At 36.6% G+C, this 22,472-nt stretch overlaps 1 protein-coding gene and 1 long non-coding RNA gene across 2 annotated transcripts in view; one reads left to right on the plus strand and one right to left on the minus strand.

Annotated features, from left to right (window-relative positions):
• Nucleotides 1-22,472, plus strand: part of LOC150019980 (uncharacterized) — a 47,295-nt gene that overhangs the window by 7,985 nt on the left and 16,838 nt on the right. The window lies entirely within an intron of this gene.
• Nucleotides 6,106-7,385, minus strand: LOC150019982 (C-X-C motif chemokine 6-like). Its single transcript, XM_090266764.1, has 4 exons — nt 7,239-7,385; nt 6,938-7,070; nt 6,737-6,820; nt 6,106-6,370 (listed from the first exon to the last, which is right to left on the minus strand). Exons 1-4 carry the CDS (start codon nt 7,342-7,344, stop codon nt 6,352-6,354), a joined length of 342 nt encoding a protein of 113 aa, XP_090122890.1. The 5' UTR covers nt 7,345-7,385; the 3' UTR covers nt 6,106-6,351.

The raw sequence follows: 22,472 nt of genomic DNA on the forward strand, positions 1-22,472 counted from the left end.
TGTATGCTAATGGGAGGTTCTTCTGCTGTCTTCTGTCTTGCCTGAAATGACTGAAAAGTCTAAAATGGCTTCATTCACACAGGAGGTGGTTGGTTGGTGCTAGCTGCTGGATAAGATTTCTGCTGGGACATAGTGCTCCTGTTGTTCCTCTTCCTCCTTTAAGTAGCATCATTTTATTGCTCAGGAATAAATAAAGAATGAATGGGAGGAAGCAGAACAGAGAGTAAGAGAAAAGAAGAAAAAAAGAGAGAAAAAGAAAAGAGTTCTCTACTCTCCTCCCTTTCTTTTTCTTCCCCTGCTCTTTTCTTTCCTCTTCTCCTCTCCCTCCCCTCCCCTGCCCTTGAAATCATGATGCATCACCTAGACGCCCTTTTAGCACCACTGGTGGTGTTATTCAGCTGCTGCAATGATGGGAACAGAAAGCTCACAAGTAGAGGCCCTTTCTGGGCATAGCCCATGGCCTAAAGGAACAGGCTCGCCAAAGCTATGCCCACTCTCCAGGCGTAGCCCACACCTAATGGCTGGTCAAGATACAGAGATACCTCCTTTGTCACTATTCAGAATAACCCTGAAAGGCCATCTTAGCTCCAGAGCTTTTCATAGAACCATCTGAATCTTTTGTCATAACAGCAACTCTTCCTTTGCCCAATGCTGCTTCTGTTCTTCCTGAAAGATACAAGGTGAGCACTCTTCAGTAAACTTCTTGCACACAATTCTCCTTTCTCAGTTTGATTCTAAGAATTCCTACCTATGACTCTCTCTTTTCCTCTTTCTCTCTCTTTAAAACAATCTAGTCTCTTTTCATTCAACTGTCAGAAAAAGCTTTGTCAAACAAACAAACAAACAAACAAACAAAAAAATCTCTGAGTATATTTGCTGCCAAAGGACCTTAACTTAGGCTGAAGACATCTCATCTTTGTAATCTCTATATTCTAAGGATCCTTCACATGGTCCAGTATGTATCTCCCTTATCAATAAATGCTATCAAATGTATCAATATTTGGTGGATGAATGTTTATAAGAAGGAAAATACATTATACATTTTGATACTGTTACCACATAATTGATGAAAACATAGCAGAATATGAATGTGTTGATTTCAGAAGCTTCTTAAACAAGAATGGTGGAAAAATTCTTAAAAGCACTAAAACTTAATCACACATGCATAGCTGGAAAGACTACAGATAAATCTGAAAACAAAAAATAACTATTGAGATTTCAGTTTTCTCTTTTGTCAAGAGGAGTTTTAATTAGGAGACTTAGGAAAGAAATGAATATCTATCAAGCCTCTGCTTTGTTCCAGGAGAGGTCTTAGTGCCCGAGAGATAGATATTACTATACTGATTTTACCAAGGAAAAAACTGAGGGATGGGGATGTTTTAAAAAATTGAAAAAGTTGCAAAGCTAGAAATACTCACAACTAGATTTGAAACACAGTTACTCTGACTTTATACTGCACCACAAATTATAAAGAAGTATCACCAGTCTCTCTTATGAAAATGAATCAACTATTTTTCTTTTGATCCAACTTTAAGGAGACTCAGAGACAATCATCATATCTACTTTGTGTGGCATTGGAAACTCTTCAATATTTAAGAAACAGGACTCTACACTTTGTAGAAACAAAATTTTACATGGAAATGCTAGGCCTTTCTGTTATATTTTCACTCTACATATTTGAAGTGTGAACCATCCTTCTCAGAAATATATTAGTTTTCATACTACAGGCCACCCATGACCATCAGTCAAAATCAGGATCATGTGACTTTCCTTGTCTTCTTCAGTGATTCAGTCAGGGAGGCAAACTGAAATCCCCAGGTGCTCATTCTGTCTGGTAAATTTCTCAATTGGTCACATCCAGGAAGGACTTTTGACATTATATACAAGATGAGTTACTCTTAGCAATTTTTTTCCTTATGCAAGAATTAAAACTATGATACAAAGCCACTCGTCATATTTATCATAGATCTTGTTGGACCTTCAGGAATTGAAGGATTATGTGAAGGTGCCACACCCAGAGGCAAGCAGGAAAGTCTGGGAGAATAAAAAACATTCATTACACATGGAAATTGTCTGGATTGGAGCAATAACACAGAATAGATTTTAGCTGATATATTCAATTCCCTGTAATTTAATATATAAGAGAGTTTTAGGTGGATAACAGTAAAATAGTGTGTCAGGGTTTGTATGAGAAATATATTAAAACATATCCCAGAGGTCATACATTAGATTCATTTTTCCCAGATATGTTAGTCCTTGAGTTTGCTAGTGACAGGATCAAGAATTGGTGAATACAAACTGTCACTGAGGTTTTTATATATGTTATACTACAGTAATATATTGTAATTTATTTTCTTTATAGAATGACCAATTATGGCATGAACATAACAAATAGAATTGCAAGGATATTACAAATAGGTCTTATTGTAGGGTTTATGAACAAACTAAACTTATAAATTTTGTTTTTAGGGAAAAATAAAGATCTTGAATAATGATACAGAAAAGTATATAAGTAATATTTATTACTTTGCAAATCATATATTTCACCCACCTGAAGGGTATTTAATATGCTTTTATTTATTATTATCAGACACTCACTCAATGAGTATATTAGAGCTGATATAAAAAATCAGGTATTGTTTAAAACACTGAAATTTGTAGTTTAAACATTTATGGTACTTTGGTTTTCTTTTTCGGGTTTTCTCCATGATTAGTGTATAATTCATAGGTTCAAACAAACAAAAGGAGACCTCAGAAGTTTAATATATAGCAAAGGAGACCTCAGAAGTTTAATATATATGTTTTATTTATTTATTTATTTTTTTTGTTTTTCAATTACAGTTGACCCATTTTTCCCTCCTTTTTCTCCCCCACCCAGCCCTCCCCCTCTCCCACAATCATATTAATATATATATATTAAATTTGAAGTATTTTATGCTTTCTACATTGCTGAAAAATTGTCAACACACTCATCTCTTTGAATCTCCTCAAGGTTTTTTCATCTTTGTATTTGTGTTTCTCTCTCTGTGTATTACACTTATGCTAATAAATAATAGAAGAACATATTAATCTAATAATATTTTAGGTATAAGGGGATGAAAAGATGTAGAATAATAGGTTACATAGATATGTTAATGACATATTAGGATATACTAATATATACAAATATATGCTGATATAAACATATACAAGGGGGAACCCTCCAAATATCCAGAATTATCTTCTGGAGGGCAGACTCCTTATAGTACAGGCTTTCCCCACTAGGTGAATGTTCTAGGAATCCATCTCTATCAGTGTACCAGCTGGCATTGTTGTGAGAGGTTGTGTTCCATTTCAGTGGATTTTTTGAAGACTCAACACATTTGCCCATTTCATAATGGGTTTTTTACGAGTGCACCTGCCCACACCATGCTGAGTGTTTGGCAGCTTTTGGCCAAAAATGGCATGACTCCATGCCCCACCCTCCCTATTCACTCAATCCCACTCTATGCAATTTTTTTGTTAGTTTGTTTCCACAGATGAGAAAAGTTCTCAAAGGGAAACACTTTGCCAATGAGGAAGAGGTGAAACAAAAAGATGACAGAAGCACTAAAAGGCATCAAAATCAACAAGTTCAGCCCTGGCTTGTGTGGCTTAGTGGATTGAGTGCTGGCTTACAAACTGTAAGGTTGCTGATTCAATTCCAAGTCAGGGTACATGCTTGGGTTGCAGGCCAGGTTTCCCAAATGGGGACTCGCAAGAAGAAACCTATCCATGTATCTCTCACAATTGATGTTTTTCTCCCTCTCTTTCTTCATCCTTTCCTCTAATAAATAAAATCTTTTTTAGAAATTGACTAGTTCAAAAACTGTTTTGAGCAGTGGAAAAAATGTCTCGATAGGTGTATTGCATCAAATGGAGAGTACTTTGAAGGTGACTGAAGTTTCAACATGTAAGAATAAATACACAATTTTTATAAGTAAATGCAGGGGTTTTCTTGGGTTCCCCCTCATGTAGTATATTAATTTAATTGGTGTGTGTGTGTGTGGTACTAATTGGATTAGTCTTTTTCTCTTTGTTTTCTTGCTTCTCCTAAGAATGAGCTAACGGAACAGTGGGACTTGTTCAGCCTAGATCATGCATCTGTTCAAGCACTTACTATGAGCTAGTACTGAGTTGAATATAATAAATATTGTCTTTGACCTGAAGGAGCTTACAGTGAAGTTTGAATAGACACTAAATAAATGACCACATATATACCTATATAGTTTCTATAGACTCTAGTCATGTTGGTGACAGAATGTTAGAAAATTAAAGAACAAAGTTTTATGAGAGAATATAAAAATGGCCTTAATATGATGAGGGAAAGAGTCAGAGAGACCTTAAAGGAGAGGCAAACTGACCTCAAAGAAAGAGTGGGAGTTAGCCAGGCGTTATAAGCTGGGGTGGGGGCTGCATACACCACAGGTCTTGATGTAAAAGAATTGAATTTATTTGATACTCCCCATGAGCCAGGTTATCGATTTTAGGGCACTGACAACTTGAGGGTGAGGATAATTTATTAATTCATTAAGTCAGTCTGTGCTAGGTATGGGATATTCAAAGGGAAATGAAATATGGTTGATATTCTAGGAGAGCTCTTAGTAAAGTAGGATAAGGAAACTCTAACAAGTAAAAGCAATGCAATATTTTCTATTCAAATAAATTCATATATATATATATATACACACACACACACATATATATATATTGTCATGAGAACATCAAAACAAAAACTTTGAATTTTGCTGAGAGTATCAAGGAAAACATTATGAATGAGGTATTGTTTGAGCTGAGTGCAGAAGGATAAATAAACTTCCTCCTAGAGGCAGAAGAGGAAAGCCACCTCTACATAGAGGCTCTAGCAAATCAAAGGCATGGAGCCAGGAAAGATCTAAACACCCAACTACAAAGATGGGAAGGAAAAATGAATGAAGGAATAGTCAGGAGTTGCATGAAATGGAATATAATTTGCCATACTTTGCAACTTATATTTCATGTCTAGGAAATAGGAAGTCAGCCAAGGATTTAAGATAAGGAAGTGTCACCTATTTGTGTTTTCTAAAGGACCCAGAGACCATTGGTGTTATCAAGGAGTAACTGGAAAGGCTGAAATAATGCAACAGCATTAGTTCTCTAATGCCAGAGAGGAGCCAAAAAGGAGCATAATTAATTTCAAAATAAGGTAGAATTAAAGAAAAACACAATTTTTACAACAATATAAGAAGGAAGAAACACCATGAGTAAATTTTTTAAATCTTTTATTTTTACAAAGAATGAAAGAAGTGCTATAAATTAATAGGACACAATGTTAACATAGTAAATGTGATGTATCTGTAATTCCTTATAACAAACTGGTCAAATCCTTAAAATGATACAGTATAAGCATTTACAAATCTTAGCATGTGTATTTTTTTTAAACTAAGTAATGAGTTTATATTCAGTTCAAATATTTTTAAGACCTTCAGAGTACAGATCATTGTTAAGTTTGCCTTATTCTTAAAAAAACTAAAAGAATGTATTTTTATAGAAACTAGCCATAATGAATTTATTTATTTCCTACCTTCTTCATCCAAAGCAGTATTTGGTGACTAAGATTATAGTACTCTTAATGAAATAGTTAATAAATACAATATAAAAATCAAAGTTTAATGAGTAAGTCATGACATTATGCCATACCAAGAAGACATCAAATGTCTAAAGTTATAGGAAAGAATATATTACTCCCTATTATGAAGTTAAACATTTAGAAATTCTAAATAAGGGAATATATTCTGCGGTAATAACTGCATGATGTGCCCAGCTTTCTAATGCAATATAACTTAAATAGGATTCTAGGGTAAAGAGTAAGGAAATTCTCTAATATATTTATTCCTCAAGAAACAATACTAAAATAGTTAAAATTCATGAGAAGAGTGGGTTAGCAGTTTATCTTTTTATATAGCATTTTAAAGAAATATCATTCACATATTAAATCCACAGCTTTTTCAGTGATATTCTAGGGAACATATACTAGTAATAAACTAATCACCCTGAAAGGGTAACAACCAGTAATTCTTGACTCACTATTAAGTCAACTGCCATAACAGATAAAACAACAGCAAAGAAATAGTAGTAAATACTGTATAAATACTTCATAAGATGAACAGAAAGCTGCAGCGACAAGCATAGGTCCATCTGCCCACCCTTCCCTCAAAGTGAGGAATTCATGGTGGAACCTAACTCACTGGAAAAAATATTAGCCCTTGCTTTCTGTCTTCACTCTGTTGAGATATCCCCAGAAAACTGCTCTGCTGAAGAACTGGGCAGTTTTTCCAATGCATGATCCTTCTCTTAATTTTTCTGCTTTCCACTGCTGAAGAAAAAATAATATATCAGTTACACCAAATTTCCACACTCCTATATACTCCAGCTAGTTTGCAAAACACAGAACTTAAGATCAATAAAGAGCAAAGGGTGGACTCAAGGACTATACTAACAAAATATATACGTCTTAGTCATGAGTTCTCTGTAACAATTTAGGCGATTACATGCAAGATTGTTGATAAAGGTTTTTCCAGAACGCTGGGGAACAACTTTCCTTTTTCTCCTGAACAAGCTTTTTATTCCAAGAGTGGGCTGGGAACTAGTAGCCAAACCCATGCAAAGAATAAGGACCTTGCAAAGGCTACTCTCCAAGAGAGATTTAAAAAACCACGAAGATCAAAGTGACAGCTACCTGCTCAAAATTTTCTGGATGATTTTCTTGACCAAAGGGGCTTCTGGGTCCAGACAGACTTCCCTCCCGTTCTTCAAGGTGGCTCTGCAGGGGAAAAAAAAAAAAAAAAAAAAAAAAAATGATGATGATGCGCCCCTGACCTGCAGGGGCTGAAGACCCAGGCCAGGGTCACAGTGGACACCGCAGTGCACGAGGACTTACATCAGTTCCGCTTTGGGGCACTGTGGGCCTGCGGCGATCATCTCCAGGTTACTGATCATTTTGGGATGAATCGTGCGTGTGATGGTTAAACACAGGCAACGCAGCTCTCTAATTAAGGCCGCGGAAGGAGCAGCTGGGCAGAAAGAGAGACACTATTATAGAACGGGTTGCAGGGAAAGCTTTTCTCCAGTAAGCTTGGCTCCGGACTCTTTCCCCCCATGCCCAGGACGCTGCAGCCACTAACAGAGAGGCTGGGGCGCACCACCCTGCCAGGTGCGTCCTGCGGGCTGGGAGCTCTCACCGCTGGCCACGGGCCTGGGAGGCGTCAGCAGCAGCAGCACGAGCAGCGCACAAAGAGATCCCGAACCGCCTGGGATGCGGGCAACGCAGCTGGACAGGAGACTCATAGCAACAAAGAGGGTTAGGCGAGAGGGCGCGGATTCAGGAAGGAGGAGGCGCGAGGATTTGAAACTCCAGAGCACTGCGGAGTCCTTAAGCCCTCCGCATCCCTTATATTGGCATTCGCCCCTTCCCCCAGGCAGGAAACGCAGGCTTTGGGGTGCTTGGGAAATTCCCTGAACTGAAGGGGCGGGGGAGTGGGGGAGGTTTGAAGCGGGAGGGTGTAGGCTGTGGGAGTTGGTAAGGAGGGTGGCTGGGAGGAGTTGCCTGCACCCATCCGCGGAGCACGTGGTAACCTGGCCCGGAGGTGGATGGAGCTGCCTGTTTCTGCTGCAGGTGAGGGGCAATCCTGCGGAGATTTCATCCTCTGGGCCAACCAAAGCTAGTAAAGACCAGCTTCTCCTGGGGAACAGAGCCCTCTAGGAGGGGCCCCTCATCTCCATCTAATGAGGAAGACTGGAATCGAATTAGAGGAAGGTTTGGCTTAAGAGAAATTTGTGCTCATCCTTAACTCTACTGTATTATTATTACTCAGGAGATGTAAGCTGTGATTACAACTGCACTAAACTGAAAGCCCTACATCTTCTCCTTATGCATGGGTCATTCTAGGTTTCTCGGATTGGTTTTTTATTCTTCGGACTTCAGCCAGCTTTAGAAGCCAAGATAATATGATGAAAGTGCCTGTACTACTTTAAGTCAGTGACAGGAAAAGCCTTCAAAATCAATTCTGCTTACTGTAAATCCTACGTTTGAGTTTAGCAAGCATATTGCCCTACAAAATGATACCTTGCTTTCTGCAGTTCAATACACTATTGAATTGGAAGAGGTATGTTTTTCTTTGGGGGTTCAGATGGGGTGGGGTTAAAGCAATGCCAGGGAGATCCAGCCTGCTCAAGCTATGGTTCCTCAGCCAGGTGTGTCATTGACCTAGTTCAGAGAAGCTGTGGGAGGTTGATGGATTTGAGGAGCTAACTAACTGGGAAGCTTGGTTTGGAGATTAGAATTAATTTGTCAGCAAGACAGCACCCACTCGGGCTTCTCTCAAACAACTTCATGGGAGGGAAGAGTGACTCACATACACAAGCTTCTGTAACCATCTGACTTCGTGGTCAGTGGTGTGACCAAAGCCATTTCAGCAGGCCTGCTCTGGTGTGGAGTGAGCCCACAGCTGCCCCCTGAATTTGAGGGATAAGGTGGCTTCCAGCTTTCTCTCCCTCTTCTTTCTCTCTGTTATCTTGGAAGTAGTTAGAACACCGAAGTTTTAATGGCCAACTCTTTTACATGTCTAAATCCATGGCATGCATAGCTATGATATTGAAATACCATGCTGGCTTTCTTTCATGAAAATCTAACCAGATACTCTCCTGGATTATTCTCAAGACCCTTATCCTCACAATAGGTTAAGACAATCAGTAAACATAATGGCAATAAAAAACCAGCCATGGAACAAACTTCTTTTCCTTGTCCCACTTGACCTTGGGGCATTTTATTAACTTTTCCACTCATCTTCCTTGGCAGGACAATCATCTCCATTGGTGAGCAAGGAGGAGGAGTCATAGGCCTTTAGAACATTTAGTCTGGAAGGAAACTGAAGAAATTCTCTAGTTGAGGAAGGCTGAGAGGTTTGGTCTCACTTTGTGGGAAGCAAATTTGGAAGGTTTTTCTCCTGTATAGCTTCCTGATACCATCAGCATCATACCTGACTCAACTAATACAATCCTTCATCCTTCTAGGGAGTGGTAATCTGGCAAAAACAACCTGCAGATTTATTATACTGACTTTTTAGAGATTAGTATGCATCTGAAGACAAAAAATAAATCTCGCTAATATGGATAAGACAAGACTTCAAAAATGTGACTAAAAGTCTTAGACAATTAAATTCAACTTAACCATAAGGAATAAACCACAGTGTGATATGGCTTTATGAGAAAAAGGAAGGTTATTGAATTGTGTGTGTGTGTGTGTGTGTGTGTGTGTGTGTGTGTTAGGTGAGTTCCAAATAACCTATTTTAAATATAAGCAAACATATGAATTCATTTTGGCACTAAATGTTAAGATCAAAGAAGGGTCATGAGATGTGATTTCCAGTTGTTCTTGTCCTCTTGAAACTCTTTATAGATATCATGCTTCACATCATTGCCGCTCTAAACCAACTTAACATGCATTGTCTACAGAATATAAAGAAAAACATTTTTCCAGCTGGCAAGCAGGTAATAGAAAACCCCCACTATAAGTGGGCTATTGGGTTGCCCAACCTAATCAGGAAGTGCTACATAACTTAACCTGGGTTCTCAAAATCATTCAGGCACTTGGCCCACATATGGTTCCTATCTAGGTGTCTCTGATGTGGGTCTTATACGAAGACAAATAGGATTGTGATGGTCCAAGAATCCCTGAAGTTGAGAATGACAGCACCAAGTACCATAGGAGGCAGACCTATTTAAAAGTAATTGCTTCTTTATCACCATTTTTAAAGGGAAGCCAGCTGCCTTACCTGCACTGTGTCTAGGTAATAAAAAAAGGCATGGTATTATTTTTTCCACTAAGTATAATAAAACAATCCACAAAATGACACTGATATCTGGACAGCCCAAATGAATGGTTTACTGTTTGTCAAAAGCAGTAAAAATGTAGTCATAATACCACAGAGTATTGTAATATGAATTAGGACATTCTTAATGGTTTGAGCTTCCAAAACACTTTTATGCTTATTTTCTTTTGAACCTCATATTGATTCTTTTTGGAAGATAAAAAAAATTCTCCCATCCTCATTTTTCAGCTAGGGAAAGGAAACCCAGAGAAAGAGTTAAGAAGTAGAAAATCTAGGACTGGGAATCAAGCTCTAGATTCTATCTCCCACAAGAAATTTTTAATGGTTTCCAGATTGCGCACTGTTTTCTTCACAGTCACTGGCAAACACCCCATGGCTCTCCACATCTGGTTAACCACTTTATTTGTATTGCCCAGCAACCATATTTTAAGCTGTTGAAATCCTTGGTCTCTTTACTCCTGGTCTTTGAGACCACAATGATGTCAAAAGTCCAAGAGCCTTCCAGGTTAACCAGCCTGCAGCTGTCACCTGCTATTTAAACCCTTCTCTTCAGGTGCAAAGTTCTGTCTTCTCTGAGAACATTTATTCTGACAAAGCCAATTGAAATGTATTGCTTCCACCTTTGATCTTTGAAAATGAATGTACTTGTAATAACTCTCTCATGAAGCTGAGTTTAATTATTACTTAATTTTGCTTTTTTTCTTGTAAGTCAACTTTAAACTCTTTTAAGTCATGGTGATAGCTTATATTTCTCATGTAATCTCTCAAATTTCCAGTTCAGTGACAAGCAACCTATGAACATTTGATGACAACTAATGATAACATTTTATTTTGCAGTGTTCTTTAAATTACAAGTCGTCGTCGTCGTCGTCGGCAGCCGTCCGTCTCGAGAGACGATGGTGTAGCTTCTTAAGTGTCTATCTGCACCGCCGAGAATGGCTGTGCAGTCCGACTCGGGAGTGACACGGTATCTGTCTCCTCCCGTGTTGAATCGACATCTTGTGATGACGCTGGAGTGTCCTCTCCAGTGAAGCTGAAGCTACAGAGCCTGGGCAGGGTGATATGGAGGGTCTGCTGTTGCCCATGCAGCAGACCCCCCCTCTCTTCACAGCTGAAGGGTCCAAGGGAAAGACGGAGTCAATACAGCTTGGCTTCAGGTGCGCCGCAGGAGTTGCCGGTGTTGACTACAACGTCAAACCGCCTTAGGGACTCCGGCTCCGGATTTTCTGTCGGGGTTTACTCCCTTAGCCTTTCCCCTGAAGAGGTATGCCGCAAGGCAGCGGAGGTTTTTTGGAGTCAGAGTTTTCCTTCTCTGATGTGCCCTGACTGGAAGATCGAACCAGCGACACTTAGCTCGCAGGCCGACGCTCAATCCACTGAGCCAAACCAGCCAGGGCCTAAATTACAAGTAATCTTAACATTAAGGTGGAAAGAAAGAGGCTGTTTACTGTTGATAATCATTTGAATTCCTCTATTTAAAACTGGTGTTCTCCTATGTTGGAAATTGTTTCTTGGTTATTCTTAGGGCCAATGCAAATAATATTTTCAGTCTTTAAATTTGAACTATTCAAAAGAATGTTCAGAACCTTGCAGGATAATTGATATTAAAAGAAAGAAAATTATATAACTAAACTACCTATCAAATTACATATTTTATGTGACTTAAAGGTTAGTGAAAATAAATGACAAGGGGAAATTCTGATAAAGTTATAGTGTGTCGAATGTTAACAGTGTGGGAATGTTATTCTAAATTGGTCTCTTCTAACAAACCAGTGATGCCTTTGATTATGTGTTCATATATGACCTCAGCCTTTTCGAACGTGTTTCTAAGTTTCTATTTTTCTTTATATCCACTATGCTTTATATTAGCTTTAAAAAATGCTATAAAATTGCAAGATTTTAAGATGTAGACATATCATTTATCAGGTTAAACACATCAAGCATATCAGTAAAGAGTTTATTACTCAATAAGAGTTTAAGTGGAGGATAGAATTATTTGCTTGGATGCACAAGAGAAGAAAAAAGCCAGTTACTCTTGGGTTAATTTTGTCTGTCTCCTTCCACATTAGGCATGGCAGCATCCTTAAGTAAGAATTTTGCTTCAAAACTGCCCAGCTTTATTATGAAATATCAGGAATGAAATCCCTCCTTTTGTCTGTCACCTTTTTTTTTCTGCCTAATTTAGAATAAATCTGTTTGAAAAAAAATAAATGTGCAAACTGAGCTGGCTCCAAGTAACTATAGGTGGGCTTTTCCTTGTCACCTCCTGGGTGGGTGAGGCAGCTAGTTATCTGTTATTCAGCTGTGCAAGCCTGCAAAAAGTTTCTCTTGACAAGACATGATATATAGAAAGAAAAAAAAGATAAGGATTAAAGTTTTAAATGTTCCAGAAAGCCTTGGGCTTCTCAGAAATGAGAAGCATTCACTGGTTTCTTCAGAAATTTTGTCTGGGCTAAGCAAAAGAAAAAAAAAATCTTTTGACTACTTTTAAATTTTTTTCAATTATGGTTTACATTCTACATTATTTTGTATTATTTCCTGATGTACAGCATAGTCATTAGACAATCATGTACTTTAGAAAGTGATCCCTCTGATATTTGGAATACCCACCTGACTACATACATTATTATTATGATATTATTGGCTATATTCCCTTCTTGTAACTTATAGCTCTGTGGTTATTCTTAAATAACTTTTTTGAGAAGCGCTTTGTCTGAGGTTCTTTATGGAAGTTAGACTTCTAATACTGTGCTTAATAATGGTCATTTACTGTACTGTTTTTGACACTATTAAACTTCATACCCTTTTTTAGAACTTCTGCATTCATTTTCATTAACGATATATTAGAATGTTATTGATTGATGTTTTCATAGGAATCATTGTGATGTATTTCTGCGTGTGATTTATATACTCTCTAGATAATAACACCCCCCTTTACTTCTTTTGTCACTACTTGAACAAATAGTACACATGAATACATACACCTCACCACAACTATGGTCTGAATATCTGTGTTTCACCCAGAATTCATACTGAATTCCTAACCTCCAATTTGATTGCATTAGGAGGTGCCCTTCATGAATGGTACTAGTGTCTTATAAAAGAGGCCCCATAGAGCTCCCTGGCCCCTTTCACTCTGTGAGGACAGAAGAATGCACCATTTATAAACCAGGAAGCAGACTCTCACTAGACATTTAATCTGCCAACACCTTGATTCTGGACTTCCCAATGTCCAGAACTGTTAGAAATAATTTTTTGCTATTTTTAAGCCATCTACCTTCTCATATTTTGTTAAATTAGCCTGAATGGACTAAGATAACATTCACAAAACAAAGATCAAAAAGGAAAAATAGAAATAGAATATATCTTTGTAGTTGATTTTTGCCATGAATTATTTCATAAATCTGATCATAAATTTCAACTTAATAACTACTTTTACACATTTTTAAAATATTTTCACAAGAATCAGGAATTAGTAAATTGGTTCTACTATCGTAAGAGATGTTGCAATGCCAAACTAACTGTCATAAAATCCTAGAAATTCTGACAGATGTTAGACTATGACTACCTTGCTAACCAGTTGGAATTTTAAAGCATGGCTTCCCCTGGAGAGTAACTTGACCAAACGACTTTATAAAATGTTTCGCTTTGAGTAATTTTGGTTTCCAAAAATTCAGCATTAGTATTTCAGACTGGAAGTGATTTTCTTTGGAACAGAATATTCCTTGGGGCAGCTTTTATTTTCCCCTAATTTAAATGTGTGGACCTTACTGGTCAATGCTATTGCAAAGGATTATGCCATAGAAAAAGAGAAAAATGGTAATGACTAATGTATTAGTGACAGAACAAAGCTTGTATCTCTCACAATGTGATTTTGTACAAGTGCATTCTTTGTAATAAAGGAAAGTTGTGAAAGTTTTATATGAAGTAAATCCAAGTAGTTTTCCATAATGATTTGAAAATAAAACCACAACTAATTAAGTCAGTACAATCCATGAAGGAAAGAATTTATAAGCTGGATTATATGAAAATTAAAATTTCTGTTCTGCAAAAGACACTGCCAAGAGAATAAAAAGTCAAGACACAAACTGGGAGAAAATATTTGCAAAAAATCATATCTGATAAAAGACTGTTATTCCAAAATATACAAAGAACTCATAAAACTGAACAATAAGAGCACAAATGATCTTGTTAAAAATAAGACGGACTTAATAGACACCTCACCAAAGGAGATTTATAGATGGAAAATAAGCACATGAAAATATGCTCCCCATTATATGTCATCGGGGAAAAGCAGATTAAAACAATGAGATACCATTGCATACCTATTAGAATGACTGTCGATCGGTTGCCTTGCCTCTCATACATCCCCAACCAGGGACCTGGCCTGCAACCCAGGCATGTGCTGTCACTGGGAATGAAACCAGCCACCTTTCAGTTCACAGGCCAGTGCTCAATCAACTGAGCCACACCATATAACTCTTGTCTTTTTAATAATCGTTTCTAACAGGTATGAGGTGATATCTCATTGTGGTTTTAATTTGTATTTCCCTGATGGTTAGTGATGTTGAGTTTCTTTTCCATGGACCTGTTGGTCATTTGTGTGGGTCTATTTTTTTTTTTTTTGAAAAAACATTTATTCAGGTTCTCTCCTTATTTTTAAATCAGATTATTTGTTTGTTCACTACTGATTTGTATGAATTCTTCATATATTTTGATTATGAACTCCCTGATATATGTTTTGCAAATATTTTCTCCCATGTCATAGGTTGCCATTCTATAGGTTCATTTTGTTGATGGTTTTAGAATTTTATACATAAAAGATCAGTTAATCTGCAAAAAAAGTTTTACTTCTTTCTTTTCAATCTTTATTTTTTTAACTTGCCTTATTTCACTGGCTAAAGCCTCCAGCATAATAGAAGGTTGAAATGGTGATAATGGATATTATTGTCCTGTTCCCATTTAAGTCGGTGAAGTTGGTTGATAGTGTTGTTCAAAACATCTATACATTAAGTTATAATTTTTCTACTTCTATCAATTATTAAATGGCATTATAATCTCTAAATGTGAAGGAAGATATGCCTGTAATCAGCTCTGTTTCAGATAATTTAAAACTATGTTATTAGGCATATGCATATTTAGGAATGCGATTTTCTTGACAAATTGAGCCTTTCTCATTATGAAATGTCTTTTTTATTGCCAGTATTCCTGTGTAAAAATCCTCTTTCCTTTAAGTCTATTTTGCCTAACATTAATAAGTTCACTCTAGTGCTTTTTGCTTTCTAATTGTATTTTCAGTGTTTTATAGGTGTATTACATTTTTCCATTTTGAATGGTCCACTTTTCCAATCCAAAGTTTCCGTTTTCTTGCTAATATGTCTCATATACTCTCATTATTATTACATTATTCTTTAAATTCTTGAAAATATTAATAATAGGTGCTCTAAAAGTCTTGTCTGCCAATTCCAACATCTGATTCACCTGGGATTAATTTAAATGACTTCTTTTATTTTCTTTTTAGTTACATTTTCCTACCTTTTCATGTGTTTAGTGATATTTGATTATATGCATAACATTGTATATGCAAACTTGTCAGGAGTTGGAATAATGTTCTTTTCTTTTCATGGGTATTGACATTTGTTCTGGAAGGTATTACATTGTTAGTAGAATACTTTGGTTTTTTCAAGATGAGTTATTTTTCTATTTGGTTTTAAATTTAATCCTAAGGTATTTTTTTTACTTGCCACAGTTTTTTTTTTGCATCTCACCTGATACTGGAGCTATCCAGCAAAGTTTTTTTTTTCTCTTTTCAGACTAGAGCTGCAAGATTCCTAGCACTATATGACCTCTGGTATCACAATCCAGCTCTCAGTCACATAACAGGCCATATTTTCTAAGCCTCACAGAATCCCACCCTGTACCAGAATGCTTCAGTCTTCTACCAGGAAACTGCATTAAATTCCTCTACAGTACTCTATTTTCTTCAGTACTCCATCTCACAAATTGCAGCTCCTTCACAAGTCCATTCTGCTTGAGTTTTATTTGGGTTCCTTCTCTTTGCAGGTTAAAGATCTCCTAAGGAAGAATGTCAGAATTATTGAGGGGCTTATATCGTGTGTTTTCTTCTCTCAGTGATTAGAATTTTTCACTGACTGTTGTGCAATGCCTGAAAGCCATCACCGAGTAACTTTTGTTTAGTTTTTGATTGTTTTTGGCAGAAAGGTAAGTTTTATAACAGTTGCTCCACCGTAGCCAGGAAAGAAACACCTAGAAAACTTTTTATAAAGCATAAAAAGAATAAATAGTGTAAAATATTATTGTTAATATTACCATGTGTTAGTTAAGTTAAATAAGATGTGTCAGGAAGAGTTTTACAGAGTAACTTTATGGATTCTGAAAATTAATTTCATTCACTCATTTGAGGGTGTACTTAAACATTAACTATTTCTTTTTTGTCCATTTTAGCTTTTCACATCTCTCAAGTCTCTACCCTTGCTTCTACGAGGAATGTCTCATTTCCTTGCCTTAAAACTTTTAACGTTAGTTCTGGCAAGAAATTTTTATTATATGTACAACTGAGCTCATTTCATTTTTTATTCCTGCACACTCTACGTAGATAATATGCCACATCATGTCATGACTAAGAAGGGTGAAGTTTTCACATAGTTCATTATTTTATAATTGCTCAGGAGTTCTCAAATTCTTTAACTGTCCAGGGTATAAATGCTGGGTTTTACTGAAGAGTGTCTTGTTGCTCTTGGATATACATTAAATGACTAGTGCATCCATAGGAGCTGCATCATTGACCCGTTTGGATGCTTCCTTTCTATTTCTAGCTTTTGAAATTTCTCTCTTCCTTTAGCTATATATTAACTGGAGAATCTAGAATCTCTGCCCTAAATAGGATGTTTGTAGAGAGCCATAACTCTTAGCCGAATCTCAAAAATAGACACACAACCAAAAGCAAAAAACACAGCCAGTGACAGCATTGTTAGGAGCAGCACAAGTACAGCAGGCCAGTATGTTGTGCTTGCAGCGCTTTCACTGCTCTTCTGGCTGGGGGTAAAGAAGATTCTACTTGCCTCCATTGTGGTGCATGTCCAGGCTCCATAGGAGGAGTTCACTTTCTATTTTGAGGAGATTATAAATGGATGAGATATTGAAAAATGGGTTGTCCACATGGCATATTTTAGAAAGAGGATGAGAAAAATTTAGATGGCTGGCAGTCATGGTTACTTCTTGATGGTCAATGAATGACATGCTGAGTCATGCTAAAGGTAAGTTTTCAATGAGACCAGAAGAGAATACATGGTTTTTCAACAGATGTGATATAAAGTGCTCATTTGAATGGGGATGGATGATTTGCAGATTTTAGGTTAGTTCTTACATGGCTCCCTGGGAGTGTCAATAGTCGGTAGAATTTGTTGACTCTGATGCTGTGAGGAAATTGGAAGCAAACACATTATTTACTGTAATATTTCAAAATATTATCCCATTGCATAAGCCTTTCCCAAGATTTCAATGGCTGATTCAATAATCCTTCAACTTTGACTTAAGTGTACATGACAGTCCTTCAACTTTGACCTAAATGTGACAAGGTCTAATGAAATCTCTCTGGTTTTATATTCAATGAGTACGTCTTATATTTGCTTTGGATGTCTTCTGCCATTTTGGGCTAATCAATCAATCAGTCAACGAATCAAACCTGAACTCATACTAGTTTTAGATTACTTTCTCTTCCTGGATTATTAAACAGTAAAATAATATTATTAGAGTAAAAGATAATATGTCTGGGGCAAAATTAGAATGACTAAATTTTTATCCATCTCAAGTGCTTTCTTCTGTTCCTTTCTTTCCTGTTTTGGCTCAAATTCTTTCATTGTTAATTATTTTTGAGAATATTGTTTTGCTGAAAAAGTTCTTCAGCATCCTTTTGCCATTATCTGACTTATAGTACATGCTGAGATTACAATCAGTCGTCGTCGGCAGCCGTCCGTCTCGAGAGTGAGAGACGATGGTGTAGCTTCTTAAGAGTCTATCTGCACCGCCTATCAACACGGGATTACAATCAGTAGCATTACCAAATACTGTTGTCATTATAAAGAAAATGAAGGAACTAGTATAAATGACCCATGGACATGAACAAAAGGGTGGGGATTGACTGTGGGAAAAGGGGTGGGCGGGGGGGGAGCAATGGGAGAAAAAGTGGGACAACTCTAATTGAAAAACAATAAATAAATTTTAAAAAGAAAATGAAAAGACAACCCACATTAAGAAAACATTTGTAAATTATATATAAGTATCTAGTATTTAGAATATATAAATAGCTCTTAGAACTAAATAAAAATCAAATAATCCCATTAAAAATGGACAGAGCATTAGAATTTACATTTCTTCAAAGATACACAATGACCATGAAAAAAGCACATGAGAAAAGCACATCATTACTATTTTAGAAAAATGCAGTAAAGTAAAAGTAAAAAGCTACAAAGAGATACCATACCACTTTACATCCACTGTGATGGCTATAATCAGAGTGTTATACCACATTGAGTGTTGTAAGGATGTGGAGAAGTAGGAATGCTTATACATTGCTGGTGGAAATATAAATAGTGTAGCAGAGAATTAAAAATATATATTCACATAAAAACTTGCTTATGAGTGTTCATAATGGTATTACTTGTAATAGCAATAATGAACAAACAACCCAAATGTCTACCAACTTACAAATGGATAAACAATATATATATATATAGATATATATCTATATCTCAGAATATTATTCAGCCATAGAAAGTACCCAGTTTATATTACAACATGGGCAAACTTGGAAAACATTAAGCTAGGTGAAAGAAACCAGACACACAGAAAGTTACATATTGTATGATTCCATTCATATAAAATATCCAGAATAGGCAAATCCACAGGTGCCAAAAAAAGGGGGGTGGTTTCTAGGGGCTAGGCAAAGGTAGGAATGAGGAGAGACTCCTAATGGGTATAAAGGTCCTTTTGGGGGATGATGAAATGTTCTGGAATTAGTGGTGATGGTTGCATAACTTTGTGAATGTATTAAAAACCACTGAATTGTTCACTTCAAAAGGGTGAACTTTATGGCATATGAAGTATGTCCCAATGAAAAAGATTGGGAGCCCTAACTAGAACTATTAATTCATAAGTGGGGATGAGGGTTGCCAGGAATCTATGTTTTAACAAGCTCTTCACAAAATTCTTGTGCGTACAGTTTCTGAGAAGCATTCTTATAAACAATTAAAAAATACAAATAAAAATAAAAATAAAGACTAGCTGACCAAAGCTTGGAATGGCCTTTCCAACCTCTTTCTCTCATCAAGGCTTCAGCATATACCTTTATAGAGCTTCATAATAATGAAATATTTCTTCAAAAATTAATAACAATATTATAAGCAATAATAATGGCCACCAAATATGCCAAGCAGATTTTAAAAAGTTATATGGTTAGTTAAAGTACCTCATGTGCATCACATTTTTTCTGCTAAGTGCCATGTAAAGGCTTTTAATTTTTTCCTGATCAGCTCTTTCTCCTGTTCCTTCAATAATAGTTTTGCACTTTTTTAGGCCTGGTTTTTTTTCATGTACTCACTCTCTCTTTCTGGTTCTAATTTCCTTAATATATGTCTCCATGTCTTCAAACTTTTCTATATTTTTGCCTGGTTTTGTCAACTTCCATTGTTCTAAGAGCTCAAGATGCAGTGATAAACAAAAACATAAATCTATAATCCAGTGTGTGAGGTCAAACTACAACAGAAAAAAAAAAGCAAGATAGAGATTGTGATAGATGCTATAAAAGAGGCAGAGTACCTTTATAGTATGATACTCACATAAGCTGAGAATGCTCACATTAGAATAATGATCATTGAAGAGGTAACATTTTAAGCTGATACCGGAAGCATAAAAATGGCATAGCCCTGCAAAGAGCCTAGAGAAGTCTTCAAGCAGAAATAACAATAAAGGCAGAAGCTGGAAAGAGCTTGTTGTATTTTGTTAACTAAAAGAAGGCTGGTGTTGGGTGAAACTTACAGATGTTCCTTGACATATGATAGTGTTACATCTTGATAAACCCAATGTAAGTTCAAAATATTGTAAGTCAAAAAGACATTCAATACACCTAACCTATTGTAAGTCAAAAGGGCATTTAATATCTAACCTACCTAGTGAACATTGTAGTTTAACCCAGCCTACCTTACACACCATTGTAAGTGGGGATGGTCTGTGGTTAGAAAGGGAGGAGTTGTATGAGTGAGGGTGAGTAAATAAGAGCCAGGTCATGCAGTAATTTCTAAGCCAAGGTAAAGTGTTTATATTTTATTTTATTTGCAATGAAAAGCCTTTCAAGGATTTTATGTTGCAAGAAAATATGATCTGTTTCATAGTTTGAAAAACCTCTGACTTCTGCATGGAATGATAAGAGTGTACAATTTGGGAACAGAAACACAAGATAGAAGGCAATTCTAATAATTTAGGTGATGGGTAGGCAAAATATCATCTATGGGCCTGCTGCTTGTTTTTGTAAATAAAGTTTTATTGAAACACAGCTAATGATGACTGTCTATGGCTGCTCACATGTAACAGTCACAGTATTAAATAATTGTGACAGGGCCCATATAACCTGCAAAGCAAAAATATTGACTATCTGATTTTTTACAGAAAAAGTTTGTCGAGCCCTGGTATAGATGAGGAGTATGGTGGGTAGACTAAGATGATATCTAAAGGAGATTTAGAAATGTTGGAAGATTATGAATAAACTTTGTAGATGCAAACTTTAGAGCATGCTGATGGATGATACAGACAATGGAAAATTTAATGATTATTCTTAGTTGTTTGATGGAAACAACTGAGTGTATAGTGATGCCATTTACTGAGATATAAAAGATTGGAGAAGGAATGTGTTTAAATGGTAGTGAAATTATGACTCTTGTTTCATATACAGTTTTAATGCCTGTGAAATATCCAAGTGGAAATGTTAAGGAAGTAGTATAGGAACTAAAGAAAGTGGCTGTGCTAGAGGGAGACATCAACATAGAGAATTACTTATGGAATCCACCTAGTGAGAGATCTAGAAAGAAACTACAGTGTAGAACAGTGCCTTGAGGACTCCAGTGTTTAGCAGTCACCAGCCTCAGAATATTTGTCCTCATATTCAAACCCTTTCTGCATTACTGACTCCTTCTCATCTTCTCCAGGATCTGGCTATGTGACTGGGTACTTCTTATTGATTCTCTATCTTTCTTATAACATCACTGCAAAACAAATGCTATTATTCTTTGTATTAATATAAGATAAGAAATTCCAAAGAGGCTAATCAACTTGCTATAAGTTTTATAAATAAGAGAGTTTCTGGTCCCAAGGTTCATGATCTTTTCTTTGCCACATTGTTTCCCAAAGAAAGTCCTTACATCATATTTGCTGGGAAGAGACTAGGGTGTGATGGCAGCTAACACTCCCTCTTGGGATTCATTCTGCTCCACATTATATACCAAAGTTTCACAAAAATGACCCTTTCCAGAGATATATACTCAAGGAGACTTTACACAGGCTCTCATGTGATCCTAACATCCTGGTAAACACAATAATTTCCTTAGTTACAAATAATAATTGAAGTAGAAAATAAATGTATTACAAAGATATTGGGAAGCTCACCAAGTTTTCAGCAAGGCCAGAGAGCCATCATCAAGAACAATATCCAAAATCAGGCAGAACCAGTTTGATGCAGGCAACACATGCTTCCTCAGATGGTCGTGGACACCACTGTTTGCAGCTGAAACAAAATATATCTACCGTCACTGCCACTGCCCATTACCGGAGTTACTCTACCTCTTCTAGCTGTGCCTCAACACAAATCATCCTCTTCATTAAATGCTAAGACCTATCAGGGGCTTCTGATAACATCTCCTGAGGAATCTATTTAAATGCATGAAAAACCCTACTGTTGGTACCAAGTATCTTCTGGTACTTAGTAATAGCATCTCAATTGTAAACACTAATTTTGTAGCAAGCCAAAAATTCACTTTGCCTGCCATGGGAGCCAGCTTTTAGACCAACCTTATATAGACAATTAAGAGTATCATACTCAACAGATGTTCACTTTGTTTTCTTGGTTTTGTTTTTTGAATTCTTTTTACATTTGTGAGACATTTTGATTTGGGATTCTATAAAAACTCTTTGGCCAACTGTTAGCAAAGATATAGCAAATTGTTTATATAGATCTATAATTAGATCACTCACCTCTAGTGAATCAATTATCTAATATATATTCTAATACTTCCATGAGTCATTTTATATTTTGATGTCTTGCTTGCCTTGGGAATAGCCAATATTCATTTTACTTATCAAAAGTACAGTAACCTCCTTCTGGACAATATGGAGGCCTAGATAGACATAGTGTGTCTCCCTCCATAACTAAGAAGGAATACAACTATCTCAAAACAAGAGACAACCAGAAGTTCCAGAAACTCGAGCTGCATGGAAGTCCAAAAAACAAAAATATAAAGAAGAAATACTCATCCAGACATGTAGGAGGGGCAGAGCTGGGGCAGAGAGGATGCAGTG

The sequence above is a fragment of the Furipterus horrens genome, unplaced genomic scaffold, assembly GCF_987537825.1.
Source record: "Furipterus horrens unplaced genomic scaffold, mFurHor1.1.pri manual_scaffold_2, whole genome shotgun sequence".
In the NCBI taxonomy this organism is placed as follows: domain Eukaryota; kingdom Metazoa; phylum Chordata; class Mammalia; order Chiroptera; family Furipteridae; genus Furipterus; species Furipterus horrens.